The sequence below is a fragment of the Gorilla gorilla genome, chromosome 19 (assembly GCF_029281585.2).
Source record: "Gorilla gorilla gorilla isolate KB3781 chromosome 19, NHGRI_mGorGor1-v2.1_pri, whole genome shotgun sequence".
Lineage (NCBI taxonomy): Eukaryota > Metazoa > Chordata > Mammalia > Primates > Hominidae > Gorilla > Gorilla gorilla.
The window spans coordinates 110,278,691-110,303,553 of record NC_073243.2 but is presented as its reverse complement, the minus strand read 5'-3'; the positions used below and the strand labels follow the sequence as shown (position 1 = coordinate 110,303,553).

General features: G+C 58.2%; 2 protein-coding genes across 6 annotated transcripts; one reads left to right on the top strand and one right to left on the bottom strand.

Annotated features, from left to right (window-relative positions):
* Positions 1–1,527: 1,527 nt before the first annotated feature.
* On the bottom strand, positions 1,528–11,226 carry IRX4 (iroquois homeobox 4). 5 transcript variants are annotated; one of them, XM_063700852.1, is made up of 7 exons: positions 10,909–11,006; positions 6,684–6,828; positions 5,890–6,141; positions 4,847–4,956; positions 4,188–4,265; positions 3,626–3,954; positions 1,528–2,907 (listed from the first exon to the last, which is right to left on the bottom strand). In XM_063700852.1, exons 2-7 carry the CDS (start codon positions 6,726–6,728, stop codon positions 2,084–2,086), a joined length of 1,638 nt encoding a protein of 545 aa, XP_063556922.1. In that variant the 5' UTR covers positions 6,729–6,828; positions 10,909–11,006; the 3' UTR covers positions 1,528–2,083. The 5 variants fall into 5 exon arrangements, with proteins under 5 accessions (XP_063556922.1, XP_063556924.1, XP_063556923.1 ...); XM_063700853.1 differs by lacking the exon at positions 10,909–11,006 and adding an exon at positions 11,108–11,226 and having other exon boundaries at positions 1,542–2,907; XM_055367833.2 differs by lacking the exon at positions 10,909–11,006 and adding an exon at positions 6,927–7,078 and having other exon boundaries at positions 1,545–2,907.
* Positions 10,199–24,567, top strand: LOC115931306 (serine/arginine repetitive matrix protein 3-like). The gene is made up of 5 exons (XM_055367006.2): positions 10,199–10,382; positions 10,861–11,415; positions 12,259–12,328; positions 22,120–22,189; positions 23,112–24,567. Exons 1-5 carry the CDS (start codon positions 10,199–10,201, stop codon positions 23,115–23,117), a joined length of 885 nt encoding a protein of 294 aa, XP_055222981.1. The 3' UTR covers positions 23,118–24,567.
* The last annotated feature ends 296 nt before the right edge of the window (positions 24,568–24,863 follow it).

Here is a 24,863-nt window from a genome sequence, read left to right as displayed (position 1 = left end):
CTGGGCAGCCACCCTCGGCCACATTAAAATTCCTGGCGCCCCAGCCTCGGGCCTCAACGCTCTCCCCCGAGACGCCACTTTCGCTATTACTGTCAAGTACCCTTGACTCTTTATTTTTGCCCTTTTATCTATTACAACTAATTCGAGTTCTTTTGCCCTTTTCAGTCTAAGACGTGGGCTTTCTGCAAAGCCTCCCCCTGCCAGCGAGCTCTCGGAGCGCGGAGCCTTTAGAAATTGAGGGGTTTACTGTCAAAATGAAAATTTCACTTCAAATTATCTTGGCTGATGCTCACTCGCCAGGCCGGGGGCTCCCGCCGCAGCCTTTTGACAGGCACATGAGCGGCGAGCTTCCCAACCTCGATAATATCATCTCGAGCGCGAAAGTCAATACGGTGACAGCGCGCGGCCGGATACAATCCAATTACGCTCGGCTGACCGGGCGCTCCTGGGGCTCGGGGTCCGGCGGCCGAGGGTCCCCCTCAGGGCCCGGTCCAGGCCCTGTCGCCAGGGTTCAGGGCAGGCCCCACCACGCGGGGGACTTTGGTGGCCCAGGGGTCCCCACGAGGCCGCAGTCCGGGTCCGTCCAGCCCCAGGGTCCTAGAGGAAAGCCGAGCCTAGTGAGTCCCTCCAAGGCCGCCCGCCCGCAAGACAGTCCTGCGTCTCCGGCTATCCTGTCCCAGGCAAGGGCCTCCTCGCCGCCCCCGGGCCGCTCCCGTAGTCCTTGGGACACCTGGGCCTTTGATGAGCCCAGCAGGGCTTCGGGCGGAGGGCTCGGGGTGGGGGGTGGGGGGCGAGAGGAGAGGCCTCAAGTCCGCCAGGCGCCTGCGGGGGATGCGGAACCGCCTCCGCCGCGGGGATGGGGAGGGGAGCCCGGATTTCTGAGCGTAGCCACGGCTTCGCCGGGCCCCCCGAGCCCCGGATCGCTCCGCGGGTTCCTTCCACACGCCCTTCCCGCCCTGCCCCGAGGCCTTTCCTCCCCGTCCCGCCTCCGGTCGGCGGCCTATGAAGCTCTGAGCATTTCCCCCCGCGGAGCCGCGGCTCGCCGGCTTTCCGAGCAGAGCTGATTGCGGAGCGGCCGGTCCCCGGAAATAGGAGAGCCGAGGTTAGGAGGTGGCTGAGACGGCAGAGGCGTCGAGGCCGCCCTAACTCCTGCCTAGGACGGGCAGAGGCCGCTAACAGAGAAAAGCAACGATGGGCTCCCACGCCTCCCGCCCACCCCGGGACACGGCTCTGTTAATTTAGAAAGTTTAAAATCTAATCAAAGAAATCCCTATTTTTTCAAACTTCTGGAGTTGGGTGATGGAAAGTACGAGTTTTGGGTCTCACACCCACTTCTATTAGGGAGCTCAGCAGAACCCCCAAACTCTACAGCGACGGTTCTTTTAAAAGTGGCTTAAAGTCTTGGGTTGAACTAGCTGCTTTTGGGGAGTGGAGTCTGGGTCAGTTCCTGCTCCCCACTCCTTCCCTCCCGGATTAGCACCGCTTTCCCTCGGGAATTCTCAAATCCCCTGGTTTTAAATGTGTTCATTTTGCAATACAAACACCATCACTCGGTTTTATTGGTTTTGTTATATTAGCCTCTGAAGCAGGCAATTATTGGTGTGAACATACATCTTAAAAAGCATCATATTATGGAGTCAAGAGTGTGCAAGAGTCAACTCAGTGCAAGTGCTGTTGGTGAGCATTACGTGCTGAGGATGAAATCGGAGGCCCGACAGGCCCAGGAGGCCTCACGTCCAGGGGACAGCAGACCACACTTCAGAACGGAACCGCCTTCTCCATGTAAACTTTTGACGTAAACTTTATGCTTCAGGGTATCTGGCCTCTTCTGCTCCGAGAGCCTCTCCTTCCGCGTCCCAAATTTGGGAATGGCCCGGTCAGGCTCAGGCCCAGGCGGTGGAGGCCCCGGCGTGGCAGCGCCGGGCTTGTCCATGTTCCCAGGAGTCCAAGTTCAGAAGCCCCCTCTCCGGTGGCTTGGCGGCTTCGCGGTGGCCGCGCTAGTCTTCCTCTGGAAACTCAGTAAAGAGAGTCGGCGCCGTCCGCCTGAGCGCGGGTTCCCTCCTGGGCTCGGGACCCGCCCGCCTCAGGCGCAGAAGGGTTTGCCGCCGGCCTTGGGCAGGGCGAGCAGCTCCCTGGCGGCGCCTGCAGCTGGAGCGTCCTGGGGCACGGCAGGCGGAAAGGCGCGGGCCAGGGGTGCAGTCAGCACGTTCGCGCCCGCCCCCAGCGAGCGTCCCAGAGGCCCGGGGTCCAGGAGGGCGCCCTTGGCGGTGGCCCAGGCCTGGTTCAAAGTGCTGTGCCTGAGGATGGGGTCGTGGAAGACCCCGTCCACCCAGTTTCTGAGACTGGTTACCGGGGAGTCCTGGTGCCTGTCCAGGGCGCCAGAGTGGGGAAGGGCCACAGACGGGGACGTGGCGGGCGCGGAGGACACAGCCGCAGGGGCCGCGGGACCTTGGCGCTTGAGCATGCACGACGGAAACTCAGTCTGGCTCAGGGAGGTGGCGGCGGCGGCGGCGGCGGTGGCTGTGTGGGCCAGGGACCAGATGCGCGGCTTAGCCTCCAGGCCTGCCGACGCCCCCGCCGGCACAAACCCCAGCTTGGCCTCGCAGACCTGAGGGCCGCCCTCTGCGCCCGGCAGTGGCTCCGGCCCGGCCGCCGCGCTGCGGAGACAGCTCCGGGCCCTCTCCAGGTCCTCGTCCAGAGCAGCTCCGCCACCCGCGGCCAGAGACATCCGGAGCGCGCCTGAGGCCTCCTTGACCGGGCCGTCGGGCGCGGCGGGGACGCGCTCCAGACCGCCGTCCAGGGAGTGGAAGGGCGGCTTCAGCTCGCACGCCGGCGGCTCTGCTTCCAGCGGGTCGAAGTCGTCCAAGTCACTAAGCTCCAGCTCCTTCTCTTCTTTGCCCACGGGCTCTGCGGGAGAGAATGCGTGGCCAGTGGAGGGAGAGGATTGGTAGGTGAATCAGACCCCCTGTCCCCGTCCAGCATTATGAGGCCTGATCCCGCGCTAGGAAAAGCACTCGGCGCTTCTCTTCGCGTCTCCCATTTCCTCCAGAGGCCACCAGGTCACAAACTGGCAACACAGGGGCCTCCAATGGGGGAGGGGGGTGTCTAATTTTTTTTTTTTTTTTTTTTTTATGAGACGGAGTCTCGCTGTCGCCTAGGCTTGAGTGCAGTGGCGGGATCTCGGATCACTGCAAACTCCGCCTCCAGGGTTCACGCCATTCTCCTGCCTCAGCCTCCCCAGTAGCTGGGACTACAGGCGCCCGCCACCACGCCCGGCTAATTTTTTGTATTTTTAGTAGAAACGAGGTTTCACCGTGTTAGCCAGGATGGTCTCAATCTCCTGACCTCGTGATCCGCCCGCCTCTGCCTTTCAAATCGCTGGGATTACAGGCGTGAGCCACCGCGCCCGGCCTACTATTTTTATACGTGATTTGAGTTCCTTTAAATGCTCAGGGGTCACCACCACAGTCCCCACATTGGTAGCCTGAGGCAGAACCGGTTTGCACGGTGACCGCCTAGGCATGGGGCTCGGCGTTTGGGACCCCCAAGACGTCCTAGAACCGCAGAGAAGGCACTGTGCCTGCACTCCAGGGCCTCAGCCCCCAGTGACAACCTCCCAACCCACCTGCGTTCTTGGAGCTCTTGAGGGGCTCCTCCCGCGCCTCCTCCTCGCCCCCCTCCTCCTCCTCGCCCTCCGCGTAGGGCCGCTTCTCGTCTGCGCACTTGTTCCGCGGCGGCCACGTCATCTTGTTCTCCTTCTTGAGGCGCCGGCGCGCGTTGGCGAACCAGGTGGAGACCTGTGTGAGGGTCATCTTGGTGATGATGGCCAGCATGATCTTCTCGCCCTTGGTGGGGTAGGGGTTCTTGCGGTGCTCCTGCAGCCAGGCCTTGAGCGTGCTGGTGGTCTCGCGCGTGGCGTTCTTGCGCCGCGTGCCGCTGTCCATGGTTCCATACCTGGAGACAGGCTCTGCAATGGGCTCAGGCTGGGCCCTCTGGGCCCCGGGCATCGCGGGCATAGGGGTGGGGGTCGGCCAGGGGCATGCCAGGATGGGCTTTGCTTCCCCGTCGTGGGGTTGTGGTCATGGTCATAAGGCCCAGGTAGGACCCGAGCCCCAACCAGGTGCCGCTGCCTGCTGGCACTTTTCTTCTGTGGCCAAAGGGCAAAGATTATATTTGACTAAACTTACAGGGAGCCTGGGCTCCTTCCCAAGCCAGAGAGGTCCAGGCCAATTCCTTTATGGGGATGACCGCCTAGCCGTTTGATCCTCAAACCATAAAAAGGTATAGACATGTGAGCCCACACCCTGAGATGTAACACCTGTGGCAGGAAGGGTCATTACTGCCCAGGAGGAGAAAGCACCCAAGGGGCCTAAGTGTACTGTCTTTGGATAAATTTGTAATGGTTGCATTGAGGAAAGTGGGGCATCCTGTCCAAAAGTGGGACAGGAGAGAAAGGAGGGCCACCAGGGGTTCCCCACTGTTCCCACTGTAGGGGCAGTGTGGACACTCGGAAGGAGGTGCCCAGAGTCTGCAGAGCGGGCTGCCCCGTGAACTGGGCCTTCCAGATTTGACTTCCCTGAAAGCTGCCGCACATTGAGGACTTCTGGGGCCCAACAACGTGGGGGACGGGGAGACTGGGGAGCATTTTAACCATGGCTGTGCAGGAGCAGGTTGGACAGGAGGCTGGACCCGACAGACCACAGACTCAGGTCATGCCTGACCTAGGAGTGTCTCTCTTCCTGCCTCCCGCCTTCCAGAAAGGGGGCATGATGGTGGAGGGGAGTTGGTGGCTGACAGTGCAGAGGGCCCGTGGAGCTAGCGCTGGTTAGGAGGGGTGGGTCCTCACCTGTCATAGGGGTACTGGCCCAGAGCCGGCTCGTAAGGGTAGTAGGCGGCAGCGGCTGGTGCCAGGCCCCCATGCGCAGATCCCGAACCGTCCTTGGAATCAAAGCTGTTCTGTGGGAGCCAAGAGTCTGGGGTCGCAGTTTTCAGGGAGGCAACCCCACTCCAGCCTCTCTCCTAGGAGCCCCCCACTCCCAAAGGCTTGGCAAGGATTCCTGGGCAGCCCTACGCCCCGGCAGGAAGGAGCTGATTTCCCGCTTGCTTTAAAACCTGGTCTCGCAAACGTGAAGTGGGGATGTTCTGAGTTGCAGAAGCAGTGTGTGGTGGGGCGGGGGTGGGGAGCGGGGATGTGGAGTAGGAGGAAGGTGGAGGGAAGCGAGAAAGAACTGGGAAAGAACTGGGGGCTGGCAATAGGGGGCAGCTGGGAGAAGGAGTGGGGATTGGAAGGGCTGGGGATGCCCTGGGATGCACTCAAGTGGGGAGGAAAAAGGGGTGGGGAAAGGGGAGGGGCTGCTGAGCGAGGGGATGGAAGCCAGGAGGGGAGAAGGGAGGAGAGAAATGGGGAGGCGCAAGGGGTGGGGGAGGAGCAAGGAGGGGGAGGAACAAGGAGGGGGCGAAAGCAGGGGAGAGGGAGGAAGAGGGAGATAGGAAGGATGAGTCAGAGAGGGGCTGGGAGGACAGGAAGAGGGAGGCCAGGAGCCTGAAGGAGGCGGGGAGAGGAGAATGGGGTCAGGGAATGAGGGAGGGAAATCTACCAGGAGGGAAGAAGCGGGAAACACACGCAGACCGAATCTGCCAGCTGATGAGGATTTAGTAGGGAACCAAAAACAAGAAACGCAGTGGCCACCTGCCGGGTCACCCGTCCCAGGGGGTGGGGGTGGGGTTCTGAGGGTCTCGGCTGGGAGGCGCAAAGTTGAAGGCAGCCAAGGTGAGCGCCTCCCCTCTGTGACAGTCCGGGGACCCGGACTAGTGGGCCTACTGGGGCAAAAGTGGGCTTGGCAAATCGAGGGCCAGGGGCAGGGCAAGGGCTAGGGATGCCCCCCTTACCAGCGAGTAGAAGGCGGACGCCTCCGAGCCGTAGGTCACGTAGTTGCCATAGCCCTGCGATCCGCCATAGGGACCCCCATAGACGCCCAGCGCCGCGGCCGAGTTGAGCTCGTGGCGCGCGGTGGCCAGCAGCCGGCTCTCGTAGACCGGGCAGTAGACCGGCGCCTGGGCCGAGGCGGCGGGCCCGGAGTCCGCCAGCGTGCGGCCGCCGGACTCGCAGCACGTGCTCAGGGAGTTGGTGGCCATCAAGAACTGCAGAGAGAGGCCGCGAGGACTGGCGGGAAGCCGGGCTGGAGGCTGGGGCCCTGGGCCTTGCCAATCCCGCGCGCCGCCCACGAGGCGTGCCCCGAGTCCCCCGGGGCCTCCCGCAGTCCACACCAGGCTGCTCGCCCCTTTCCACTAGCTTGCGCGCGTCTGGCCTCCTCCGCTACGTGGGGCCCGGCCGAGCACCTACACCCTTCCCGGGAGGGTTTCCAAGGCCTCTGACGCCATTTGCGCGCCAAGCTTCCTTCCCCAGGGGCTCCTTGGGGTCCTAGGACTCCCCTGGGGCACAGCCTGAGCCTGGTGGTTCAAACATCAGGGAACCCGGGCCCGGCCCGTCAGATTTTCTTAGCGCCTCGGCCTTTCCCCGGGGGTTGGGGGAGCAGGGGTTGGGCGTGAGGGGCGCGCGACCCAGGCCTTGCTAGCTCGGAAGCCGCAGGCAGTCGTAGGTCGGACACTCCCCACCCCCCGTCCCCGCCCCATCCGCCCTACCGGCACCTGCGGTGGCCTGGGCGGGGCGGGGCTCCGCTTACCTGGGGAGCCGAGGAGTAGGGGTATCCAAACTGAGGGTAGGACATGGCGGGCGCGGCCCGGGGCGGACGGGCGGGGCCTGCAGGGTTCTGCGCGCTGGGGCCGGCGTGGCGCGGCCACTGCTCCGGAGCTGCAGGCTTCTAGGCGCTGGGAGGGCGAAGCAGGAGAGCCGGTTAGTCCATCCCTGCGCTCCGCAAACTTTTCTAACCGGGTAGCAAAGTGAGCCGCGGTGGCCGCAGCGATACCTTTAACTTCGCATTCCGGAGGCTCGAGGGGGCTCTGGGACGGAGCGGCCTCGCAGCGGCGACAGAAATACATATTTTACGAAAAAGAAAAAAAAAAAAAACGAGTCGCGCGAACCCGTCAAGTCAGATGTGCGCGGCTTGAAGCGGCGGAGGCTCTGACGTCAGCCCCACCTCGCGCAGCCCGGCCTGGCCGCAGACTCGCCGGTCACTCGCCGGCGGCTCAGGCCGGGAGGGGCCAGGACAGTCCCGGCCGCGCGGTGGACGGAGGGGCCATTCCTCCGGGCGTTAGCAAATAAATTCCATCCGAGTCAATATCGCCCAGCGAACGGTGTTTCTCTTTAGTCACCCGAGAACGAGAGGCACTTTTAATTAGAAATTAATTAATGAGCAGCTGCTCCTTCCCGCCCCACTGTAATCATTCGTCTCAATTACAAATGAGACCTATGAAAGAACACGCTGAAGATGTAATCAACAGTTAAAATTAGCCCGGCCTCGCGCTGGCGCGCTCTGCTCCGAGTGGCAGGAAGGGGCTCGCAGGCGCCCCGCACGCGTCTCGTCACTATTGTTTAATCGGGAATCTGCAACGCCTCCCGCCGGTTTCCATCCTACGCCGGAATGGACTTTCAGAACCCACTGCGGCCGCAAGACAGCCCGCAAGAGCCGGTCAAAATGCCCTCAGGTGCGTGGGGGCTTCGGGGCCTTAGTTAGAGCTCGACACCCTGAGACTGGCGGCCCGAGGGCTGTAGGGCCGTCCCGGGCGCGCGCCCACCGGCTTTGCACCTCTGGGCAGCCGAGTGTCGCGGAGAACGCCCCATCTTCTCCACCGCGGTCTTTTAAGTTCCCGCTCAGCCCACCGCCCCCGCCTCGCCTCCCCGACTTTCCTCCCCGATCGCCTTTCCGCCGGCCGTGCTCTGCCGGCTTCCCCTGCCCCTCGCGGCTAAGCCGGGGACTGCCGGGCGGCCCTGCGCGCTCGGAAGAGCAGGTTCCTCAACCCAGGCCCCGGCCCCTCCCGCTAAGCTCGCCCCTCCCGGCGCCCCGCAGGGCTGGCTGCGAGGGAGGGGGCGTTGGGTGCCTGGCGGAGGCGCCCTCCCCGGTCCATTTTGCCCAGCTTTCTGTCTGGGGCGCACGGAGCAATGGGAAGAGGGGACCGAGCGCTCACCCCAGTACTCCCTCAGCCAGTACCCTCCCTGGGACCTTGCCCAAGTTCAAAGCGGAGGCCAGTGAGCAGGCGGCAAGGGGGCGCCCGGGCCATCCCGAACCCGTTCCCCGCCTTCTGCGCCATCGCCCTCTGGGACCGGGACTCGCCCCGGTTGCCCTCGCCCCCTGGGCCGGCCTCCCGTGGTAAGTTGGGAAGGAAGCCGTGCAGGGCAGCGTTGTGCAGACTTGCTCAGAAAGATTCCTGGGTTCAGACCTGTGAATCGCCCCAGGGTCACCCTCTAATTAATGATGACGTCCTCGCCCTCTCCCCAGCTGCAAGCCTGCCTCCCAGAAACGAAATCTGCCCGCTCTTCTGACAGCTCGGTTGAAGGTGATTGATGACTATCTGGAGACCACAGTACACATCATATAATATCTGCTGCGTAATTGCTTTAATTTACAGATGAAAATACGAGTTCTGCAATCGCGTTGGACCGGAGCGGGCCACGTCCGAGCAGCTTGCAGAGGGAAACCATCGGAAATAATGAATAGCCGCTCCATGCAAATTATTCAGACAGTTTAGCGTCGTAGCCGCGAGAAATATATAAAGAACACGAGTCAAATGACATTAATAATTGTTTCTGAATTCTGTATTGATTTCGCGGCAGGCCGTGTTTATTTCTTTCTCACCTGAATCGCTAATATCACCTTCCTGTAAATAATAAGAAACTAGCCACCGGGGTTTCTCGCTAGAAATGAATCTCTCAACCCCTTTCTCTCTCCTCCTGCTCCTCCCCTCCCCCACCCTCCTTCCTCCCCTCTCCCACCCTCCCTCCTCCCCACTCCTTGCAGTTTTCTGGCTTTTCCCGAGCATCCTTCTACTTCCTATTATTTATTGTTTACAAACTACTCGCTCTCTCCAGGTAATGAGGCCCGGCTGAAGGAGGGGCGTGAGCCCAGCCAGGCCAAGGGCTGGGACGGGGAGTAGAGACCCCCAGAGGGGAGGCATTCAGCTGCGGCTTGTCCTTTCCTCACCTATACTCGGGGACCTGGCCTCGGCGAGTGTGAGCGCTCAGCCGGCTGAGGGGGAGAGCCAGGGCCCAGGGGCCCAGCCACCTACGCCCTGCACCTCTGGGCTCTAGTGCAACAGCTCAGCCCACCCAGACCTGAGGCTGGTGCATTTCCTTCCTTCCAGACCCGGCGGGGCTTAACTGGAGCCGAAGCCCCAGAACAGGCGGCCATTCATCTTCTGAGCAGAGTCTGGGAGAAGCAGCCTCCACTTCCCAGGGCAGCCAGTACGTGGGGGCCCTTTCGGGGGCTTCCTTTGACCACCACCGCCACCTTCTCCTGTTCTCTTTTGCCTTTCCAGCCTGTGTGCATAAATCGACGCTCCAGTCCCCACCAGCGGGCGACCCTTTCTCCCTGACCCAGAAACCTGGCCTCTGAATCGGCTTTCCCAGGCCGCCGCACACACACGCTCCACTTCCTGCCCGCCAGCAGGCCCCAGCGCCTGGGGTCCGGGCCCAGTCACAGTCACCCTGCCTCGGGAAGCTCACAACTGCCCAGGAGGCCTCCTGACCCGCCCGGCCTCACCCAGGCCCCACTACTCATTCCAGGACACAGGGTCAATCCAGCCTGTGGATTGGCGACCACCGGGACATCTCACTGAAACCCTGTAGCCTGGCCTAGGCCCGCCTGCCCAAACCGGGGATTCTCACTGGGCCACCCTTCTCCCATAGATAATACTGGAATATTTTCCAAGTGCCTTCACCAAAAGGCCAAGCCTGGAGCGGAGGCACCCAATGTCCCTTTCACCAGCGATAGGACGCTCAGCATCTCAGGTATCAGCTGAACGCGTTTGCATAGACTCGGAGTGCTGAGCCTTCCTCCCTCTAGGGACCCCCGGTACTAAATACACCCGTGAGCAGGTGGGCCAGAAGTCAGCCGGCTCCCGGAGTACACAGCACCGGCTCAGCTTCGGGGAGATGAGGTGCTCCCGCTGGCCTGGAGCGCTCCGAAGCAGCGGAGGACCAGGGCCGGAGCAGGCCTCAGGGGAGGCAGGGCATGGTCAGCCCCTAACGCGAAGCGCAGGCGGGTCGCCTATTTTGACGGGGTTACTGTTGGCCGTCGGAACCATGGAAGGCCTCCGGGGAGACAGGCCGGGCCCTGACCCTTCTTCGGCCAGCCTAGCCCTGGTGCTTCAGGAGTTACCCTGGGGGCCACCAGTTCCCCGCACCAAGAGCTCGTCCGGAGGGAGCTCCTTCCAGCCCAGAGAAGTTGACTCCAGCCAAAGGCGAAGCCGGGAGCCCGGGGCACCAGGCAAGGGCCTTTCTTTCTGAGGCCTGGGGCCAGAGACCTTGGGGGCGCCTGTGCCCGCCCACCGCTCGGGACACCCGGCTGGGGTGTGGGTCTGAGAGGCCTCACGGTCGCTGACGCCGCACTGGCGAACCTGGAGGTTGGCAGGTCATTTCCTCACAGCCCCGAGGCCCCCTCGGAGCCAGTGGTAGGAGAAGGAGCCACAGGGACAAGCGTTGAATCTCTGGATTCCCAACCGCCCTCCATGGGGGCCCGCGGCCCTCTCCCTCCTCTCTCCCGCTGCGCCCCCGCCGCTTGCTCCCTGGGTACGGCCTGAGGCTGGACGGAGCGCAGTCCGGGCGTCCAGGACTCAGGCCTGGCCACTCCGAGCCCCCCACCCCCCGCCCCGCGCCGGCCCGCGCACCCTGCTTCCCGCAACTTGCAGCAAACGCAGCGGCCTCTGGAGAGCCTAGCGGCGGGTAGCAAACTTTGTCCCCTTAAGCGCAAGAGCAATCCTCGCAAAGTTTGTGCGGCGGAGCCCACTCCCTACCTGAGCTGGGGAAGCTCCCGCCCGCGCCGTGTGGCTGCCGGGGCCGCGGGGAGCAGCTCGCAGCCCGGGACGCACCGGGGAGTCGCCGCAGCCGCCGCCGCCCGCGCCCCTCGGCGGCCGCGCGGAGCCTCCGCCTCCTCGGAAGGGGGGAGGGGTCTCGGAACCCCGGGGCGGGGGCGGGAGCGGGGACCTCACCTACCTGCGGTGGCGCTGGGCCACTCCCGGCAGCCCGCGAGGGCTCCGCGCGGAAGCTCGGCGCGCGCGCTCCAGCGGGGAGCCGGCGACAACTAATGGAGACATTTCCAGGCGGAGCACCTGGCGAGCGGAGCGCGCCGGCGTCCCCAGGCGCCGCGGTCGTCAGCCGAGCCCGCACCGGCGTGACGTGGGCGAGCGAGCGCGCTGCTCCCACCCGGCCGCCCATTAACGCTTTCTCCCGCGGGCGCCGCGCTCTTGCCAACTTTCCCCTCCGTCCGGTCTGCGCGCGGCGCGCCGGGTGCAGGAGGTGGGGTGAGGGCGCCCCGGGTGCCAGCAGGGGCGCTGGGAGCTGTTTGGGCGGGGACGTAGGGCTCCGGGAGGTCACACAGCCCTAACAGGACAGTGGGAAGGCGCGCGAGCCAGATTTGGCCAAACGCTAAGCTCGCTGCGGCCTCGGGCCCTCGGCCCACGGGGCCCCTCTCCCCGTTTGGGCTGCCCCACCCAGGGACGCTTGGGCCGGGCGCGAAGAGCCCGGAAATAGCCACCCTTGTCGTCGGCCCGGTTTCCCTCCGAGGTCTTAGTATTTCCCCCCTCCCCCACCCCCCAAGGCCTGTGGAGGGCGAGGCTGCTGCTCCAGCCAACCCTCGGAATTGGCTGCAGGGCGCTCAGGTCCTGCCTTTCTTCCCCTGCCCCTCTCCCAAGCCCCTCCGTGCTAAGCGGCCCAGTTCTGGGTTCTCTCCTGGTGCCCACGCTAGTCCCTACCCGGCTCACTCTCAAAACAGCAGGCTGTGGCAGGGGCAGAGCCTAGGTGCGGGCACCAGGACCCGGGCAAGTGGGCGCGAATGGACCACAGTGATAAGCCGCCCCAGGACCAATGAGTCTGTGACCTGCCCGGGCTAAGGGGGGCATGCCCTGGTGGGGAGCCTGGTCCCAGCCGCCAGGGTTAGGGGAGGGCATGGGGGCTGGACCTCTGGCCTGGGGTCACACTAGGGCTGGAGGGTCTTCCGCTTCTGCAGCCTGAGGCCCGGACCCAGTCAGGGAAGGCGCGCCTGCGTGCAGCTTGCCCTGCCCCTCCCTCAGGGAGCTGGGGGGCCCCTACCCTGCCCCCGCCCCCTCGCCCCCGCAGCTGGGCACAGGTCTGTTTGTCATCCACAGAGCCGCTGCTCTGCAGAGGTCAAGACAGGCCCGGAAGGGAAGCCGGAGCAGCAGGTGACCGGCTGCCCAGGTCAGAGCCAGAAGGGACTGGAGGATGATGCAGCCCCAGGGCTCCTGGGGGATGAAGGAACTGGGGCCCTGAGAGGGCCACTCTCCCAGGCACTGGCCTGGCTGGGGCTGCAGACGCGCCTCCTGGTTCCCATGCTGCCCCCATTAGTGGCGATGTGCGGGGCAGGGCAGCCTCACTCCTACCTGGAGGATGTCCTTTTGGGCAGTGCCATGGGGTATTTGGGGCAATCCTCACATATATTTGCTTCCTTCCTTTATTCTACCCTCCTCCTCCATCATTTTTACTTCAAAGAACCATGAACTCGTTTCTTGTCATCTGTGGTCACGCAATGACATTTGAGATTTGTTGACTTGGACAATCTCTGAAAAAGTTATTTGCATCGTTTTCTTCAGCTCTCTCTGTAACTGCAGGAAAGGGAACAGGCCTCTGCTTGCCTCCCCATTGCACAGGGAACCATCCTTGTCTGCAAGCCTTGCTCATCCTTCTTTTCCTCCACCCGTGGGGCTTCCACGGGGAAAGAAGAGGGCCCAGAGTGTCCAGCCCAGGTGCTGCATGGAGAGCTCCAGGGGCTCCCCCGGGAAGGACGAGGCTTTGGTCTCTGGCCTGCTCTGGCAGCAGGGAGGGAGGTGGAGTGGGCCGTGAGGCATGGTGCGGGCCGTGAGGCATGGTGCGGACCGTGCGTGTGAGTCACCAGTGCAGCCCACGGGCGGACTCTGGGGCACAGGGAAGGGGGCTCTGGTTCTAGGTTTCTTCCCTCCAGCTTGCTTCAAAGCGTGGGGGACAGATGGGCGGGAGCAGGAGTGCCCTCCGTGTCAGATGGAATCGTCCTCCTTGGGAGGTGGGGAGAGCGTCTTCAATTCCAGCCAGAAGGAAGTTGAGGCCCAGCAGGCTCCACCCCGGAAGGGAGAGGAGGCCCCTCCGTGCCGCACTGGTGATCTTGGCAGGCCCTTCGGGACCAACAGGGACAGTGCGTCAGGACTGCCTGCAAGCTCATGTGGACTTAGGTTCTTGTTAAGGCTCAGTGTAAGCAAAGCGTATGTGCCTTTCCAACCTGACTTCATGCAATGAACTCCTTACATAGGCACTGCGGCCTCTTCAACAGCAGCAACAGTGGCTAAGAGGCCCTGAAGCCCACAGATGAGGAGCTCAGGGTCACTACCCGCCAGAAAGGGCTCACTGCTAGGATCTTCATAGCTCAGAGACTGTCAGGCATCCTCTGAAACAACCCCGCCTCCCATCCCTAGCGAGGCTCCATGTGTGACTTTGTCCCCTTCCCTGGAGGGCAGGGCCAGCTGTGTCTTCCCCCACCGTGGTGCTCCGTCCTCAGCACAGGTCCTCTGCACACTGCCAGGCCTGACCTTACCCTGATTTCATGACTCAAGCGACCATGGGCATCTGCAGCTGCCCTCTGCCCCTCAGCCCTTGACCTTGAGGGCATGGGAGCTGCCCCCACCCTCCTGCTGAGTTTCCAGGCCCTCCTGGGCTGGCGCTCTGAGGAAAGGATGGAAATTCCCAGGTCTTGGCCAGGAGGCCTGGCAGGGAACATCTGTCTGGGGCCTCCAAGCGAGCAATCAATCCAGAAAGTCTGTCTGCAGCCTGGGCCACCCCTGCAGGGGAGTGTCCTCCAGGGCCGGCTGTGCCTGGCCTCTGCTCCGTATCCTGCTCCCCCCATGGATCCTCTTTCAATCCCTCTTTTGTTCTTCCTGCTGGCAGGGCCCCCAGAGTGCAATCTGAAATAGAAGTCTTTGTGCCCCCAGGGCTTGGCCATGCTGCCGCCGCCTCCTCCTCACCTGGATGCTGCTGTAACATGCACAGGCATCTGGGGTGGAGAACGCCATCCTGGATTGTCCTGAGGCGTGGTCCTAACTTGGCCCCCGGTGCCTGTTGTCACCCAGGGCCCCACAACCTCATCTTCTCCACCCTTTCCAGAGACCCAGGAGGGGAAGGAGGCCCTTCCCCAGGCCAAGGGGGAGGCCTGGGAAACCTGTCTGAAGTGAGGATGGTCTCCAAAGCATCCCTGGGCACTAGTTCACAGAGATGCTCTTGTCCTTGGAAGGCTGGTCCTGACAGCAGAAGGGCAGTGTTTGCAGGATGTAGCTCCCTAGGGGTGTGGCGTGGACAGCAGTGTCTTTCATCTCTGGAAGCTCCCTGAGCTCCTGGCTGCTTCAGAGGGTCCCCAGCCTTGGGGCCCAGCCAGTGCTGCAGGGGCAGCCTCCCTTGTACAGCACAAGGGCAGACACAGTGAGTTTCTTTCCCAAGCGGAGTGGCATCTGGGTGGAGACGGCGCTGTGTGGCCAAGGATCAGTGGTGCGCATGGCTGCTGTAGAGTGACCACCAGTGGCTAGCCAGGGGTGGAAGCTTGAGCCCCTTTCACTCTCCTTCTCCTGCTGTCCTGTCCTTGTGAGGCTGGAATGAGGCCAAGGGAGCAAGAGTTGAGAAGTTATTTATTTTTCCTCTTTTCAGGATGAAGAAACTGTGTCCATAATACTGAAATGCATCAGCAATTTTAAGAAGGCCTCATTATTAAAAGCGAAAGGCTATTAGTTCCAGCAGTGTCTGCAGTCTGTATATTTAAATTTGAAATGTTTACCTGGCACAACCTCAAATCATGAGACCCCCAGCTAGAAGAGACATCCACATGAGATTAAGTTATTTTAAATTGTAGAAAAAGGCAGCAGTATGTACGACTGCCAAGTGACTTGAATATTGTTTTGAATTATTTGATGTAGCATTAAGAAAACCTTCAGTAGGTAGAGAAGAAATGTAAAAGTATATCTTAAATGCAATTACTATTTGCATATTGCTATATGTGGTAGGAACCTCAAAAATACCGAACTATAGATGTAGGAGAGGCCCTGAAACCTGGGAGCTAATGGGGTCTCCTGCCTGGAATTTGCAGGGAGGTTACATTCCTGAAATGAGGATGTATGAGAAACAGCAGAAATGAGAAACAGCATTGCTGCTTCCTGAGGGCTGTTACTGACATGAACGATTCTCCAGTACTTGGATGCAAAATGTACTTTAATAAATAGAAGGTGACAAGACACCATGTAGCATCTTCATGGGTCAGTACGTAAATAGGAGAGAAGAGGCAGAGCCCTCCTAAGGGTGACCTCCGTCAGCCCCAGGAACTTGGGCCTGGGTGCCGCCCTCAGGCCGAGTTCTCTGATACTAGTCCTGTCCTGCCACGGCACGGCATTGTGACTTCTTCCCTATACTCCCCAGCAGGGCTTTGGGGAGGTCCGTGATACTCACCTCCACTTCTGTGATGCCCAGAAAGAGACAGGAAGTGAGGGAACACGAGTGCACGTCGAGGCACCATGTTTTGTCGTTTGCGGTGAGGAGCTGGCCTCTGTCTGCACTTGGCTGCCCTTTGAGCCTGGGCGTGCTCCCTTTAAGGGCTCACCCAGGAACATGTGCCAGCGACCCAAAGACGGTCCTAAAAATTAAAGCGCACTCCCTGGTCTCACAGACACCTGGGGAGCATTCCTTATCCTAAGTTAAACCTCAGTGCTGGCGGTGGCAGCGCGCCTGCAGTGACCAGTATAATGCACCAGTCATTTAATTACCGTGGCAGTAAATCTCGCACGAATATCCTCCAGGAGTTACCTGATTTTTATATAAAAAAATTTCAGAGTATTTCTTGAAATTCAATTAATTGAAGGCCCCAGATAAAAGGAACACATTGTTAATGGCTATAAAATAACCCTGAGGGAGGAGACGGAGCGCAGAGCCTGACTTCAAAGTGTGGTGCAAATACTTACTGTCTTACTTTAAAAGTATTCAGATCAATGAATCAGTTAAAATTGCTTATACGCTTAGCAACCTTTTCATTGACTGTTTGAAAATGACACAAAGAGAAGCTTTTATTGTCCATGATATGAAAGCTCCGGAGGAGAAACTGTAGTTTTGCCACTTGGTCAGGAGCAGCATCAGGACCAGACCTGGAGGCTCAGGGCTTTGTGAAGTGGGAACGCCTCTTCCCTTTCCTGCTAGGAGGTTGTAGGAGGGTCCTGGGGCTGTCACAACAAAGAATCACAACTGGAGGCTTTGGCAACAGAGCCTCGTGTTCTCCCAGTCCTGGTGGCCAGAGGTCTGAGATCCAGGTGTGGGGAGGGCTGGTGCCTCTGAGTCTAAGGCTGGGACAGAGCCTCGGCTTTTGGCCAAAGCCATTCACCAAGTCTGTCTTCTGCCATGGTGGCTGCCGGCAGACTGTGGAGTTCCTAGTGGGTGCATCTCCCCAGCCCCTGCCTGCGTCGTTGCAGGGCCTTGCCCCTGTGTGTGTCTCTGTGTCCATACTTCCCTGTTTTATAAGGACCCCGGTCATCTTGGACTGAGGCCCATCCTTCTGCAGTAGGACCCCACCCTAACGGATGACATCTGCAGTGACCTTGTTTCCAAATAAGGCCTCATTCTGATGAAATGGGGTTAGGACTTCAACACATGAGTTTTTGGGGGACACAATTCAACTCAGAACAGAAAGGTCCCCTGTGATGCCACCTCTGAGGCAGAGTCCATTTTTTTGGCTTGAACTCCCTTCGTCCCTGACTTCCCAAGGGCTCCCAGCATCCCGGCGAGCCCCGCACAGCCCTGTGGGTAGTGAGGCCCAGCATGCTCTCCTCCTTCCTTCCTTTCTGTTTTATCGCTGTCCGACACGCTGCACGGTTGATTGGCTGTCCTTGCCTCCCTCCTCTGCTGAATGAATGCTCCCTGAGGGCTGTGTGTTGCATTTCCCTGGGACAGTACCCTGCACCACTTAGTGAGCGCTCAGTGACCATCTCACGAAGGAGGAAGTGTATGTGGCATCTCCAGGAAATGAGAGCAAAAAAGAAAGAAGCAGCCGCACCTCCGTAAGGCAGAGACTCTCGGGAGTCACGGATGGGGAGCCTGAGACTGTTCATTCAACAGGTGTCTATGGAGTGTGTGCATGTCCCGGGCACTCCCGCTGCCTCTTGGATACATCAATGAAGGGACAGTAAGCAGGAGCTCATGGGCTCTCAAAAGAGACACATAACACTATCAGCACCGTGAGCGAGTGAATGGGCTGAGCACCTCAGCGGCTGGATGAACGAGCGATGCCTGGCATCAGCTGTCTGTGGCTGCACAGCAATCTAGCCTCATCACACAGCACAGGCACATCCACCTGTGTCCTGCTTGACGTCCTGGGCCCCGTGCTCTCTACCCAGCCTATTCTCTAGATTCTGTCCATCCCTGCACAAGCTGGTGGGATTTTTACTGAAATTACTTTCTGGAGAAGTTTGCGCCACTTCCTCGGCTTTAGCTGGGGTTCACTGTGTTAGATTACATACGTACTGCAGGTCTTTCTGAGATGAGTCTTCTGTCTTAATCTCCTGCTGAGATGGCTGAGAAACAACAGACTCTTCGTGTGACCAAAATTCTCCGACCTTGGATGTTTCTGAGGTCTTCTTAGCTCCACCTTGCCTTTTTCACCAGATCACGTTTTCTGACAATGCTTTAAAGTCATCTCTGAGCTTGAGTCTTTTGCCATCTGGGGGCACTGAACGTGTTCTGTTGCCAGTCCTGGCTCTGTTTTGCGCTCTCCTCTGGCATTTGACCAAAAGCAGCAGGAGGAACCATGTGGCGCCTTTAACATCTCGGAAGTCACCTGTGATGCTGCTTCCCGCATCACATCACACCACATCTCCGGCATCATTGCAGGAGGTGCTGCAGCCGAGTTTCTGCCACCCTGTGAAGATCCCAGCACCATGCTCTCCATTCTCGCACATCCTCTCTGCAGCATGCTCAGGTCTGCGTTTTTGCCCACATTCTGCTTGAGGTTCTTCTGGCTTTCTCTATCCTGGTCCTCAACCTTTTCTGGCTTCTGCCTGCTGCTAGCTCCCAAAGCCACTCCCGTAGCTCTGGGATTTGTTACAGCAGCAGACCGCTTCTGGTTGGTGCACTGCTTGTCTATTGCTGCATGACAGTATTACAAGAAACCTGGCTGAGAAGAGCACACATTTCACATCTGATTTTTGTGGGTCAGGGACGCAGGCATGGCTTTGCTCAATCCTCCCCTCAGGTCTCTAAGGCAGCAATCACCGTGTTAGCCAGGGCTGGGCTCTCAGTGGGGAGCTTGACAGGGGAAGGGCTCCTGATATGATTTGGCTTTGTGTCCCCATCCAGATCTCATCTTGAATTGTACTCCCATAATTCCCACATGTTGTGGGAGGGACCGGGTGGGAGATAATTGAATCATGGGGGAGGTGTCCCCCATACTGCTCTTGTGGTGGTGAGTAAGTCTCAGGAGATCTGGTGGCTTCACTTGGCTCTCATTCTCTCTTGCTGCTGCCCTGTGAGATGTGCCTTTCACCTCCCGCCATGATTGTGAGGCCTCCCCAGCCACGTGGAACTGTAAGTTGAATAAACTTTTCTTTTGTAAATTGCCCAGTCTCAAGTATGTCTTTATCAGCTGTGTGAAAATGGACTCACATAGCAAATTGGTATCAGTAGAGTGAGGCGCTACTGAAAAGATACACGAAAATGTGAAAGTGACTTTGGAACTCGGTAACAGGCAGAGATTGGAACAGTTTGAAGGGCTCAGAAGAAGACAGGAAAATGTGGGAAAGTTTGGGACTTCCTAGAGACTTGCTGAATGGCTTTGGCCAAAAGCCTGATATCGATATGGACAATAAGGTCCAGGCTGAGGTGGTCTCAGATGGAGATGAGGAACTTGCTGGGAACTGGAGCAAAGGTGACTCTTGTTATGTTTTAGCAAAGAAACTGGCGGCATTTTGTCCCTGCCCTGGAGATTTGTGGAACTTTGAACTTGAGAGAGATGATTTAGGGTATCTGATGGAAGAAATTTCTAAGCAGCAAAGCACTAAGATGTGACTCGGGTGCTGTTAAAGGTGTTCAATTTTTTTTTATTTTTAGCTTTTCTGTATTTTTTTAATATACTTTAAGTTCTGGGGTACACGTGCAGAATGTACAGATTTGTTACATAGGTATACACATGCTGTGGTGGTTTGCTTCACCCATCAACCTGTCATCTACATTAAATATTTCTCCTAATGCTCTCCCTCCCCTAGCCCCCCCATCCCCCGACAGGCCTTTCACCTTCTGCCATGATTGTGAGGCCTCCCCAGCCACGTGGAACTGTAAGTCCAACAAACCTCTTTCTTCTGCAAATTTCCCAGTCTCAGGTATGTCTTTATCAGCAACAAGAAAATGGACTAATACCGCCCCCTTCCCTGCTCGGTTTGTGTGGTTGTCAGCAGCATTCATCCCCTTGCAGTTGCAGGACTGACAGCTTCAGACTCTTGCTGGCTGTTGGCTGGGGGTGTGCTCAGCTCCCAGAGGCCATCCCCAGTGCTGGGCCTTGTGAGGCTGAGCATGGCTGCTGGGTCCCTTGCAGCTGGCAGGGGACAGACTCCAGACGGGCTCTGCAGTCTTATGTAACGTAACCACACAAACGTGCTTATGTGTAGCTGGTTAGCTTTGTCATATTCTGTTCATCACAAGCAAGTTGCAGGGAGGGGATCACCAAGAGGTGAATGTTGAGAGGCAGCGATCACAGGCCACCCAGAAAGCCTGTCCGTCTCACCGAGAAACAAAGACATAGGAGATTATGCGAGGCACGAAATGCTGTGGGAAAACCGAGGACACAGACGCAGGGCTCGGGCAGAGTTCCCATGGTGGGCACAGCTGGGCCCTTCCTGGTGGTGTTTTCTCTCTGTTTCTTGTTCCCAGCTGGTTCCCCTTGTGGTGTGGCCGGGGACCTGTGGTGACATGGTGGCAGGCCGTGCTGCTCACTGCGTTGGGGGCCTCCTGCTCTAAGCACTGAGTGGGACTGCACTTCCCTGCCCCTTGCAGCTCCTCTGGCCAACGGGATGTGAACAAGGTGACTGTGTCTCAGCCATAAAGAAGCCTTGGAGGCCAGTGAGAGTCCCCCTCCCCTTCCACCTGCCGTGGCAAACAGGAGCATTTCAGACAGTGGAGACTGGCAGACGAGCTCCCTGAATGAGCTGGTGCGAACCGGAGCCCCTGGGACCTGGGCCGACACCTGTGAGAGCAGGAGCAGCTGCAATTTTCAGCCACTGACAGGTGGAGATTGTTTGTTACAGCCACACGGTCCGTCCTACTGACTGATGCAGTGATTCCTTTGTAAGTCAGTTTCATAATATTATAATTGCATATTAGGTGATTTACTGTAATATAATAGTAAATTGTATAATTATATACTATACTTGTGTATTATTATGTGATTACATACTGTAATATAATTTTCAACATAGAAAAAGCTACTAGACAGAAGGGTACTTGTGTGTCTCTGAAGTGCCTGTGGGCATTCCACCCGGCCTTAAAGAGGAAATGTAATGTAAGGACAAAACACACAATGCCAATGAAAGACCCCATACAGGAACCTGCTGACCCCCTGCTTCCACCTGCTGGCTGGCTAGGAAGGGGTGCAAATCAGAGCAGCCTCCTTGGACCTCGGAGCAGAAGCCCTTTGTGGAGCTGGGTGGAAACGCCCTGTGCTGGGCCACCGCCCCTCTACCCTCTTAGTGAGCGAGGAGTGGCTGGGGACGCACAGGAGCTGCTCTGCATTTGGGCTCTGCCTTGCAGTAGAGTCTGTGCCTTGTGGCGCGGCGGGGCTGACCTGAGGCAGCCGCAGTGGAGATGGGCCAAAGAATCGGAGGAGGGACTGAGTGGACTTGGTGAATTGTTGGGTGCGGGGCTTGAAAGGAGACATCAGAGAGGATTCCTGGACTTCTGGCTGCGAGGGTGGGAGGCAGCTCGTGGAGCCATGGACACAGTGAGAGTGCATGAACGGCCACAGGTGCCCTGCCCGACCCAGGGGAGTAGGTGCCACAGCGAGGTGGGGTTCCTGCAGCCGCGTGGGGCTAAGGGGCCCCGGCCTCGTGCGGGCCTCAGGGATGACTCACCCAGCATGTTTCACTGTGTGTTACATCTATATAGGAAGGTGGCAGTGGGGACTCTCCTTGGGGAAAGAAGAACAACCTTGTAAAGGTGTCCTAGTGTAGTAAATTGCTAGAGTTTTCCAAGCAGGTCTGTTCTGTGTTCTTTCACGTGTGATGCAATGAGATAATGGTGATAACATCACCGTGGACATTGGTAGGGTGAAGTGGATGACACCTGACTTTCTGGGCGCAAAAGCGCACATGCTCCCAGAGCCACACATGCCCAGACGCCCATGCTGTGTGCTGGGCTTCGGGTTTTGGGCCATGGGACCCCTTGGAGAAGGCACTCCTGCCATGGGACTCCCTTGGAGCAGGCAAACCTGTGTCTGCTGGAGCCTCAGCTGGCACCCGGCGTCCAGAGCACTTCCTGCCTTTCCTCGGGGAGAAGGTCCACACAGGCCTGTGGGGGCCGGCTGCTTCCTTGGGAAAGGCCGGGCATCCCTGGCACCCTGGACACTGGCCTCTGCTACACAGTTTGCATGCGCTTCCAACTCCAGCTCCGAAGAGGCTAGCTCCACGCCTGAAAGTCTTGTACCTGAGGATGTGTTCAACTTTCTTCATCCGTGAAACAGACTCCCCACGCACATGGGGACGTTGCCTTTGGGAATTATTCCTGGTGCCTGCCTGCGCCTGAGGGAGGGCTGGGATGGATCTCTGTGCTCCTCACCTAAAGAAAACCTCAGCCTTGGGACAGCCTTGCTTCTTGCACAACTCTGGTGCGGGCCCAGCCTCCAGTGGCCGGGGAGTCCCCGTCTCAGCCGGTGAGCACCGCTCAGATCACTCTGTCCCCTCTCCAGACAGGGCGGCCTTGCCACAAGGTGAAGGAGCTGCCCAGGATCTTTCCTGCAGGACGTTCTGTCACAAGGAGAACGCGAGAGATGAAGTTGGTGAAGACTCTGCTTTGCAGGCAAAGTCCTGGGTGAGTCACAGGCCCCTGGAGCAGCTGGCGCAATGCCTAGACTGCAGCCCCTCGGGCTGGGCTGTGTGGGAGGGGACTTGTGTGTCTCTGATGTGCCTTTGGGCATTCCACCTGGCCTTAGACTCCCAGCCTAAGCAGGTGCTCCAGGTTCCACCTGGCCTTAGACCTCCCCGTCCTTCGTCACCAAGGCACTGACGCTCAGGGCCCCTGTACACATATCTGTGGGGCATGGGGAGGCGGAGTGGGTTCCCTTGTGCTCAGGGTGGAAGGGAAGCCCTTCACCACCAGGAGCCCTAACTCTGGGGTTTGGGGCATCAGCTACTTGGCAGAGGAGGCATCTCATTTTGAATCCTCTAATCTTCATAATTTAGGAGAGCCCCCCGCCCCACCCCACCAAAATTGGGGAAAGCTTGGTTTTCTGTTTAATTCTTAACAGGTTTTTGAGAACTGGGTGGATAGACTGATTTTCTTTGGGCTAAATATTTTGAAAAGCATTGAACTGGTAGTTCGAACACTTGCATTTTGCTGAAATCTCTCTCTGCAGCCACTGTGAGACAGAAGCCTGGAGAGGAGGCAGAAACAGCCACCTTTATCCACAGCCAAACATGCCGTGAAGAGCGGAGACAGGTTATACAGGAGCGATGTTTTAATAGGAAACCCAGAAATAGAATGTGTTCAGTTTGATAATCGTTTTAAGCTTTTCTTCCCCCTGTAAATCGTGGTAACTTGGTTCAATATTGTGAGTCATGGGTGGTGAGGAAGAGTGAAGCGTTATTGTCAGATACTGGAGCGAGATCTCTTTATTGGCTGCAGATCCCTGAAGCCTGTGCCCAGCAGGAAATCAATGTCCATCTTTCTGGCTTCACTGCCTCCGGGATCCTCATTTTCCGCTTGTTTGTGTGTGGCTCTGATTTGTTTTTAGGTCTGATGTTGCCTCTTACAGCCTGCTTCCAGAGCTCCATTAAAGCTTCGGTGAAGTCTCCCCCAGCCCACAGGATCATGTCGGCATTGACAGTGTGCCTTGCAAGGCTGGAATGCACTGGGCCTCTCCCAGACTGCTGCCTGCAAAGCAAAAATCCCCTCTACCAGGATGCGGTGGGCTTCAAACTCTTGCTGTTCACCTGCAATTCCAATTTTGCATGGGTGTCTCTCTAGTCCCCTCCTAGTCAGCCTCTTGTGGATGATGGGCCAACATTGTGGACACCTCTTGAGTCAGTGGCCCCGAAGCTGCCGTGGGGTCTGGGGTCTGGACCAGAGCATGTTCTCAGGGCAGGCCGAGCCATGCTGTCCGGATGTGATGAGGGAGCTGTGTCAGGCAGGCTGACAGGCCCTGGGGCCTGCTCCTGGGGCCACAGGGCTCTAGGGACCGGTTACTGAGATCTGGGGGCACCAACAGACCCGGCCTGGGTGGGCGGCCAGCAGCCCAGAGCCAGATGCAGCTGCACCTGCCTGAGTGTGTGATGTGATGCTGAGCTGAGATGCACGGGAAGTGAGTTCAGTGTTCTGGAAAAGATTCCTTCGCTGATGAGAAGAGACAGGAAGGGAGGACCTCTTTTTCCCCTGGATATGGTCATATCTCGAAGCGACCTGGGGACCAAGCAGGTGTTATGCCAGCAGGGGCCCCACATTGGCCAGAGGTGCCGGGCTCTCCCCTGGGACCATCACTTTGACTCTTAGTCTAGAAATTGGAAGCGTGGAGGTCAACAGCTGCTGGTGTCCCCTCATCTCACCTACATTTAAAAACCATTTCTCATGGAAAATTCCAAATATTTACAAAAATAGGGAGACTTATTGAATAGGGAGAAGAAGTGGGCACCCGTCAGCCAGTTTCAGCACTTACATAATTCATGGCCAATCTTACCCATTTTCCCCAACCAATTTGCTTTGGAGCAAGTTCAGGGTATCGTATCTGTAAAAACAAACACACACAGACAAAAAAAAAAAAACAACAAAAAACAAAACTCCTATGAATATCATACGTGAAAAGGCAACAATTCTTTTCATATTTTTAAATTTTTAAATTATTTCATTTTATTTTATTTGTGGAGACAGGATCTCACTATGTTACCCAGGCTGGTCTTGAACTCCTGGGCTCAAGCAATCTCCATGCCTCAGCCTCCCGAAATGCTGGGATTACAGGTGTGAGCCACCATGCCTGGCCCAATAATTCTTTAATATCTTCAAATACGCAATGTTTCCGTTTCTTTGCTTTTTGACAGTTTGTTTTTATGTTTTATTTTTAAATAACAGCTTTCTTGAGAAACAATTTGCATAACATTTACTCTTTTAAACTGTACAATTGAGTAATTTTTAGTACATTCATGAGCTTGTGCAACCATGACCATAGATTGCAGAACAATTTCATTACCCCCCAAAAAGAACCCTGTTTCCATGAGCGGTGCCTCCCTGTGCATCCCCAGCCCCCATTTCAGGGTGATGGGACTGTCGTTCTGTTCAGAGCATTCTGTGTGAGGCAGAAAGCCTTGGTCCTCTCCGCCTTTCTGAGTTCTGTGTGAGGGTTTAGACCCTGGTCCTCTCTGCCTCTCTGAGTTCTGTGTGAGGGGTTAGACCCTGGTCCTCCCTGCCTCTCCGCGTCTGCATATTCATTTCCAGTTTGTGTGAATCTTCGGGATCCTGTGACAGTGACGTTGAGCTCAGTTGATGTGTCCCTTAA